The sequence below is a fragment of the Papilio polytes genome, unplaced genomic scaffold, assembly GCF_000836215.1.
Source record: "Papilio polytes unplaced genomic scaffold, Ppol_1.0 DF824047.1, whole genome shotgun sequence".
Taxonomy (NCBI): domain Eukaryota; kingdom Metazoa; phylum Arthropoda; class Insecta; order Lepidoptera; family Papilionidae; genus Papilio; species Papilio polytes.
Window position 1 is genome coordinate 5302328 of NW_013525157.1, and position 9825 is coordinate 5312152.

The window sequence follows — 9825 nt, forward strand, 5'->3', positions numbered from 1 at the left end:
GTATGAGGCAGATAGCGGTAACGACACGCAGCAGCCTGCCCGACCCACTCGGACTATGGCCGCCTCCAGTCGACCCTCGCCCCACTGACAACCTGAAAGAACATAAACTTGAAATTCTACTATTTCAAAAGAATACCGTGAGTTTGCACATCGTTGAAATCGGCGATGATATGGGCTAGAGTAGGCGTTGGTGTGTATGCCCGACATGACCAGGGGAGACATGTCACAAATTAATAGGTGATGTAACTTGTAGGATGTCAAGAAAATGGATGAGGTCAGACCGTGTGTCCTCCCGCGAATCGGTCAGTCTAACCTGAGGGTAGTTTGGGCGATGGGTGTGATAGTCGACGATACATCATTTTTATTTTACTTTTTGACCGACTTCCCAAAATAAGGAGGTACTCAATTCGTCTGTATGTTTTTATTTTTAGGTGATATGTTTTATTTGTATGTTTGAGCTAAAATTAAGATCACGTTAGGAAATGTAGTTTGTATTTACAAAGTTTTTGAAATAAATCACGATTACATTATAAAACCAACGTGCTGAATCAATGGCATTAGTCACTATCACTAGAGCTGTTTGCTACATACCTACTTTGAACAGAAATAACATTTAGTTTCGCACAATTACAAGTTAAATATTCAATTCTCATTTCGAGCGCGTCGTGTTTGTTACTCATTATATCGATGAGTGGTCACACAATCCTTATTTGTTGTTACTGTCTGTTTATAAACTTCTGACGGCTGCAATACAATCTTAAAGACATTTATGAAACTTGTCTGCATCTCTTTTATTTCTTTTCAGTATAAACTAATCATGTCCAATTCCAATTTAAAAACGCATCTATAATAAGTAATGATAATAACAGGTAATCAATACAATAATACAAGATTTATTCGTCAATGTTGACCAACAACTGGTACCAATTTAAAATACTTTTTCTTTATCTACAGCTTTGATCGTCCAATCAGTTAAAAACGAAATGGACATAGAATGAATTGTGTGCCATATTTTTTGTACGAGTACGAAGAAATATCGACATTTACAAAGTAACAAATAGTCTCAGAATCGTATGGTGATAAATAACTCTACAAATACAATGTACCTTTAAATTGTCATAAGTTCATTCTTTAGACTAGAATGTATTATTTCGGAACATATTGTAGTTACGAGCTATTATTCAAAGCTTTGAATATGCAGACACCTGTTTTCGCGACAAAGCCGGATGAATAAAAAAAAGCAAAAACGATTGTGTTTTCTCGTATCAGGAATGTACAGTGAGATGCGTAGAGTTTTTTCCATGTATCAGATAGGGCAGTGTGTTAATCCATGCTTCGATGCCCTCGAAGAATGGAAAGCTAACTACCATACTTTATACGAACAGAAAGTAAAGATTGCATTGATGACTAACACTGTTTATCCATGTATGGTTATATGGAAAATCTATCTACATTAATTAATAATACAGTAGAACCTCGACCTTTTTCGATTAAGTCTGATATCAAGTAGTTTCTATTAACTATCTTGGAATTACTTACTTATCAACAAGAGGCCCTAATATTGCTGGGCCAAGAAGAGCGATGCACGGCGCGACGGCTGAGATCAGACGTGCCTCAGCCCGGTCCAATCCCGTCGCCAGCATGTGCAGGGATAGGAACGGGTAAATGCATCCTATGCCTGTAATAAACAAACACATTAAATCGGCCACGACCAAGTTGTATTAAAACATCATTTTTTTCATATCAGTTTTACTATGAGACTGGTTTGATACAAGTTTCATCTAGAATAAACTTTATCTTTATAATAGATCTGAATCGAAGCGAGTAAAGTTAGATTCTTATTAACAAGATTTTGCGCCAGGCGAGTTATAAAGCATTTCAGTATCGCATTTTTAATAAGCAAAGTTATGAAGAAAACCGCCATGGCCGTTAGTTAAAAGTTGACTATTCTTTGAAAGTTTTTAATCCAGTTTAACCATCCGATTTAGCTGATATACCTCTTCACGTAATGATAGAATGAGGAGTAAGAAAATTTTAATTCACGTGTCTTTTTTTTAACCAAGCATACGAAGAAATCCCTTTAAACAGATATAGAGCATTTTTAAATAGCACGTTCTTATTGCGAAACGAGCCGGTGGCCGGTGTGATATATTACAGACATGAAAAACGCAACTAACAGAAAAACTAAACAAATGAAAATAATTTGTAGGTACTCGTATTTACGAGTAGAATTCACGATTTTCATCTGAAAACGCTTATCATCAACGCATTTTTATTAACCACCACCACCACTATCTATCATTATTTGAAAACACACAGAAGCTACGAACGTATTTTTAGTTATAAGTTTTCCTGTTCGGTAGCTTACATCATCGCAGCTTTGATTTGCATATTTTAAATGATCTAAAAAGATAATTTACACTTCGATTTATATATGCAATTTAATTAACAACTATATTAAGATAGATTTTCTATAAATTTTAATACAATTATCTTCTTTTAATACATTTCTATAATATTTGAACATAATCATGGCAACCCTAAGTATATTCGCAATGCAGTAGCGAGGAGCGAGGAGCGAGGAGCGAGGTGAATGATCCCTAAATCATTCAATACCTGGAGACCGAGGTCGGTCTTGTAAGGCAAGTTGCGAAGCTACGAGCTGGCCCACAACACACCGGTTTCGATATTGTACCACTTTTTATTGCGACTGTAGCAAGTTCATACAACTTCCTTTAACTGAACTGAACTGTATACCTACTTATACTCTTAAGAGTACTATACCAATCTGCAAACTGGTATTGCCATGAAATACTTTTGATGCCTTCATTAAATCACATCCTTTCGTGATTTTCAACAATTTTAGTATGATAACTTACCTGAGAGAAAACAGAAGAGAACACATTTCAATGTAATGAGATTCTTATTGATAAGCGGCTTCATTTTTCTTTATTATTCGTTTTCGAGTATCTTCAAATTTTAGCTTTTACACATCTTGTATCTGAAAAAAAAAACGTGGGTTAATACTGAATTTTACAAAACCCATAAAAAGTTGACAATAGAATACAATTTTATAGGAATCAATTAGTTCTAAATTAAAACATTTTTGATCTGTTGTAACGAAATGCCCCACCCTTTAATTACTTAATAGCGTTAAATGTTATTAATATTCCACGAACTGTCCATGGAATGGGGCCATGGTCATATTTCCACGCGCCCACGTGTTTCTAATGAACACAGGGTTCGTTGGTTTTAAAATAGTTGTCAAGGAATGACGTGAGCTTGTATTGTGATCTCATAGAGACACCGAGGGCGAGCACACAGCTACTCAGACCTAATTGCGGATTCGTCGCCGCAGACTTGTGATAAATTGATCGAGCATAACTGTTTTATTCTTGTACTGTTAGTCTATTGTTACTGTAAGCTAAGTATAATGTGGAAATTAAAAGGAAACAACAACGTTTTCATTAGACGATACCTTGGGTAATTATACCGGAAACAACTGTACAACACATATTATCTCTTTGATTTACTTTAAGAAAAATAGAGGTTAGTAATATGTATTTGTACCCAATGAAAACCCAAGATATATAAACATAGAAGGCATCGATCAAACAGTAATGTGAATTAAAGACGCACGATAGAGCATTGTCCATTATAAATCCGATTAGCAGACTTCGTGTAAAAATATTAACCAGGCACGTGGCTTTCCTCTCAGTGTTTTCCACAGCACCGCGCATGTGATAAACAATTCCGCAAAAATGTGATGAACAGTTGTAAAGTAAAATCTAATTATGTATGCTTTGATGCGGGTTCATACTCGTAATAACTACAGTGAAAAAACTGTGTGTAATTTTCTGGTACAATTGATTCAATAGTTAGTATTGTTAATTTGAGATTTCACCCACGTAATACTGGGTGTGAATAGCTGGTTACCTATAAAGACTTTATAATCGCATTATAATAATAACTTGTACAAACAAATTGTGTTTACAGTCCCACCAGTCCGGCTTCGATCGTTCACTAATGGCCTGTCCGTTTTGTTTACACAATCGCTTAAAGGTTGCCTTCGGAAAATTCTGTTATTTTACTGGTGCCATGTAATTTCCAATTCGTATTAAGTTAATCATATAGTTACAAATTTTAAAGAGTGAAATATATAATTACTAAACCACGAAATCTTGAAATCTGTATTATATTGTGCCAAATGTTTTAAAAAACACCGCTTAAGTAAACCTTTAGAAGTTGACATTATACCACAAGGCCATTTGAATTTAGGGTCAATACAAGCAGCGATGTCGCCTTGAACAGTAGAAAAGGGTCCACAGTATCTGGGTTGGACTTGTATACAAAACGCGTATCACAAACTTTCACACGAGAAGTCGGCGTCCATGGCAGACCGCCAATGTGATACAGATTTGTAAACTGTTATTTAAAACTGCTAAATGTAAACAATAACAATCACGTCACGTCATCATATCACTTGAGAAATATTTTTTTAAATAAATTATACATCCGGAGTTATTTCATCACTGAGGTTACGTAATTTTTTGGTATATCACTTCACAGATTTAGTAACTAATGTTTACTACCGAACTGTTGACTAGTTAAATCGCAGATACCTTTCGATAGTGGTATTTAAGTGGCCAGGAGGGTAATTTTACAGTGATATCCAATTTGTTTTTTCTTAAGTTTCCTATATTGTCTGTTATACATTTATTGGTTGGAAACCTTGAACTTTTTATGTTTTATTTAGACGGCGGAATTCGGTACCAGACACGTCCGATTTTAATTTATCTTGTGCATGACAACTTGTCACGCGAACGGAGCTTCTTACAAATTGTGAACTCGTTTCAATTTTATCAATTGAATCATGTTGAGGACTGTTTCATTTTAAATTGTTATACTGAAGTATAATAATACGACGCCTTCATTGTATAAAGTTAATATTCCAGCAGAGAAAGCTGTAATGTGGTCAAAGTAACACTATTAAAATTAAAGATTAAAGTTTTATTTTCATCAGCGTATTATTATTTTTACAGCGATTTATTGTATACGAGCTGTTGCCCGCGACTTCGTCCGCGTGGTATTAGAAAACATACGAACTATCTAAATTACAAAAAGCTACGTATCCTTCGGGAGCCGGATATTTCTCTGGGATGAAGCTTATCTCATGTGTACTCCAGACTTTGTTTTATATCAGTGCCAAATTTCAATAAGATATGTCGAACCGTTGCAGAATGATCGAGTGAACATTAAAAAACTAAATTAATGAATCCCACGGGAACCGTAATTATTCCCGGGATAAAAAGTAGCATATGTGTTCTTCCAGACTATGCTCTAAACCTGTGGCAAATTTCATGGAGATCCGTTCAGCCGTTTAGGCTACAAACGCTAACAAACATCCATCCATCCATCCATTCATCCATCCATCCGTCCATCTAAACTTTCGCATTTATAATATTAGTAAGATTTTCGTTATTTCTGTAATTAACACTAGTAGTACCTAATATACAGATACATGTCATAAATATGCACAATTCTATGATAATGGTTCGTACGTCAGTTCCATCGATATAAGATTACCTAGTGAAAGTAGAGCAAAAAATAATCTTTTAATGGTTCATTCTTGCCCTCATTTATAGCCGGCTTGCATGCTGGTAGGTCGTTTGTTATAATTGCAAAGGTGAACAGGGCAGATCGCTTATAGCTTGTTGGACTGTTTCTATTTGTGTGGTTGAAGAAAATTACATAATGAATGTATACTGCTGACTAGCAAACAGCAGAAAAGAGCATAAACCTATTTAACTGGACAAGCGTAATATGTTTTTATTAATTTCAATATGGCACATAACAATATTCATTTTTTCGATACATTTGATCGTATTTGGCATACCTCTTATAATTATCAAAAAGTCTATCGGCAGTAATTTTTTATAAATGATCAAACTGTTTAGTTAAGTCACTTTGGATATAACGATCAAATTTTGACACAAATTAGCACAGCAACAATAAAGCTACTAGCTAAGAAGGAAGCTATCGTTAACCAATAATGCAAGAACTACCGTGAAATGTAGCAAGGCGTTACACTGCTTTAATCAGATAAGTACTGCATAGCGGATGTTAACATCAGCACACATCTGCCGAAACGAGTTTCGTTTGCTGTTAACTCACATGGCATTTTATTTATACATATATATTCTAAATTGTTTTAATTACCAGCAAATATGCTAGAGTAAAGTTTTTGAAAGATTACTGTGGATTCCGGGCTAATCATCTGTACAAAATTTTATTTTCATGCCTTTTATTTTCTCTGAAATAATTGAGATAACATGATATTTTTGTATGGATACAGTTCAAACCTACGGTTAGAAGCAGTGCGACGGGAGTGTTCGATGCCGTCACCGCTATAATCGGCGAAGGTCCGTCGCGATGCGTGACCAACGACGCGCGCCTTCGCATAGGGCGGACAGCAAGCCGCATTAATACACCAAAACACCCACACAAATTGGGTTAATGCCATTAAATAATGTTTTATTGGAGTAATTAAAATATTTTACTATTTCTATTAGGTATAATGGAGTTAGTGCCTACGCTTCGGCTTACACTGAAGATTGTTATTTACTAAAGTTATAATTGTGATTTGCCAAACTTTAAACCAATTCTTATACAAGAAAACATCTTGAAGCCATCTTAGTGTCAATTGTAAAGTAATAAATCATAACAATAGAATAATTTTAGCGCATTGAATTGTGAACACATTGGTGTTCGAGACACGCGCAGTTACTTTTTCAGAGCCTATCTTTGATCAGTATCGTCGCTTACAAAATATAATTCACACTTTATATCGATTATTCTTTATTCGTGTTGTTGAATTATGCACCTAAAAACTTATACGGAAACAACGTTATTTCAGGTTTTTTTCAGATACGATTAGTTTTTGTTACAGGAATTTAAGGAGTGAAAACATACCAGTACTTCTATCTACGACGGCTAAATTTTAAAAATTATTCATGTAAATATCATTACAATATACAATATTTATCTTTTTAATGTATCATAGAGTGCGTTTTTAATGAAAACGTCTTTGCATCAAGTGACAAGTGAATTTATGATAACCTTTGACTTTTTCGTTCATGATAATATGACACGAACCTATTTATAGCGTGAAGCAGACAATTGCTTGCGTAGAATTTCCGGTAAAGTTAATTCATACTTCATCGTAATATCAAAGAAATAATACATATTATGGTATTATTTACCTACTACTTAATACACTATTTTATAACTTAATATACATGAAATATTCGGCTACATTTTTGAACTCTTGTGCTAACCTTGAAGATTTATAACTGTTACATTATTTTTGGTCTTTCATTGAATCTCATTATATTTACCATCGTAGAGATAATCTTATATCATAGCAAGGCACTTGGGTCACTAATACGTCATGCTTTCGACATTGTAATTATAGCATTAGTCAGTCTGGTGCAACGATGTTCGATGCAAAAGCAATTGGGATTGGCCACAGACAACTCTCACAATAACCACGCACCTACTTATGTTCATAGATTATTATATTGTTGAATCATGAGACACTCACTAGAGTTAGTTACGTCTCTGAGCTAAGAAATTGAAATACAAATTTTACAAACAAGATCTAGACAGAGCAAGTTTCTCGAAAGTAGGAGTAATGATGGACTTCAGTATAAAATGCTGTAATATTAAACAACCATATCAAAACATCATGAGAACTTTTATTTCCCTAGCTGCCTCCTAATGAAATCTACAATTGGAACCCATAATAGATACTAACAAATTATAAGTATTTAAAATAATTGCTACCGTGTTACTTCAGTAATACCATTGTCAGACGAATTAGAAGCAAATATTTTTATGACAATGTTGCATGTCGCAACGCCGTATGGCTAAGTGGGACATGATGCCTCAGCACAAACTGTTGATTTTGTATTCGTGTCGTTACAATCAATTTAAATGCTTCAATCAATGCTTATATTGTTATGTTATGTTGTTCAAAGTAATCATGTATTTGTTTTTGGAATAAAGTACAAATATGGTATAGTACACAAATATGAACATTGCAGGAAGTGTCAAAGTTAACAGTTGTTAACAAAGCCTGTAAGTTAACATAAGACCATACACTCATAAAACTGTGAAGGGTATCTACTCTTATATTATGTCAGATATGTAGTCCAAGTTTAATTTTTAATACTTGCCAATTTTTATTATAAAAAACGTAACAGAATCATAATAAGGTAACATTTAGCTAACGGTACATCTTACGGGCGCTTGAGCACGTAGCTTATAAAAAGAAAGCTTTCATGTTAAGTGTTTATGTTTCCGTCCTTGTTATCCCGTTAAATGATCCAGACAGGCGTCGTCAGTCGTCACGGGCAAAATGAGACACTAGATGTATCCATGCGTGCTACAAACAACGCCCTTTACTCATATGAGAGCCCTTATCTATGCAGCTACTAAAAGCTCTTTCATTAAGACGTATGGCTTTTATCGCACTCTCTATCAAAGAGTTATAAATTGCTCAATAGATTAAAAGTCGTCGTGAATACGCATTGCTTATAAATTGTAAACATAAATTGATACGCGTTTTAACTTAATGTTGTCAAACGACAAAATGTCAATGATATTTTAAGGAAAATCGGTTTAGATCTTTATTTAGCTCTACATATTCTCATTACGAAACAAAATCATTGTCCATCATTTTACTAAAGGAGATTTCCCTTTAATATGAATGGATGAAACTGGCCATTGTAAAAATCTGGGTTTGACGATCAAGGGTTTTTACTGCTACGATTAACTATTATTTATAATAACTATAACTATTATTTTGTTTACAATAACAGAGTTTATACCTATAAACAATGAAAATAGTATCAATATGGGAGGTTTGGATTTTTAGATGGTTTAAATATTTAACGTGCATTTTAATTGAATTTTATGAGTCTGTGTTATTTGATCGCCTTATTTTATATTATGGTAGAGGCGTGTTGGCGTTAGGTGGCAACCGATCTGGTAACATTTTACATTAGTAATTTTCCTAATGAAAATTTTAAACATGTTACAATTGAATTGGGATAAGAATGAACGGGAGGTTTTATAAAGCTTATAAGAAGACATAATACGTATATTAATTACAACACGTGTTGGCCAAATCCGGCACACATTGACCGCTCCGACCGTTATTATATTGGCGGGAAACTTTTTATTAATGCGTCGACGGAAATGCTAATCTGGTATTATTAACAGGAGCGCAAAATTTGACGTTGCTTAAATTGGGTTGTAAATCCTTCTTTCTCAAATGTTTCATTACAATCAATAGCGCAATAATTCAAGGCCAAGAAATAAAGCGCATGTTAACTTACCATATGTGTTATGCAACCTTATTACCTTACAGTAATTATTTTAATCTATTTTTACAATACACGCAATCCAAGCTATGGATTCTTTTACCAGTACACAACAGAACCTTTCCAGTATTTTTTACGTATAAAATCATGTTGTCTTCTGGTCCAAAAACATGGCTTATTATTAATATTGTGCATGGTTTTAAAATCATGATAAACTGGCAAATTGTGAAAAATGAAATGTCAACCTCAAATTGTTACTTTCGTGCAATCTAAGTGGGCCCGTTGTGTTTATACTTGATGCAACCTTTAGAACCGAGGAGTGCTGAGGACTGGTATTAGCATAATTGGAGGTCGACGGCGGCGGGACCGGTTTACTGCCTCGAATATCGCCGCCACATGACGTCATCGATGACATCATCACCGCACGCGAACTTTTAAC

At 34.5% G+C, this 9825-nt stretch overlaps 1 protein-coding gene across 1 annotated transcript in view; it reads right to left on the minus strand.

Annotated features, from left to right (window-relative positions):
• The window catches only part of LOC106100364, an 18778-nt gene that overhangs the window by 7043 nt on the left and 1910 nt on the right, over positions 1-9825 (minus strand). Inside the window, exons 2-4 of the mRNA XM_013279192.1 lie at positions 2880-3001; positions 1540-1678; positions 2-92 (exon numbers count right to left, since the gene is read on the minus strand). Coding sequence (XP_013134646.1) covers positions 2-92; positions 1540-1678; positions 2880-2943 — 294 coding nt within the window. The 5' untranslated portion in view covers positions 2944-3001. The remainder of the gene's footprint in view (position 1; positions 93-1539; positions 1679-2879; positions 3002-9825) is intronic.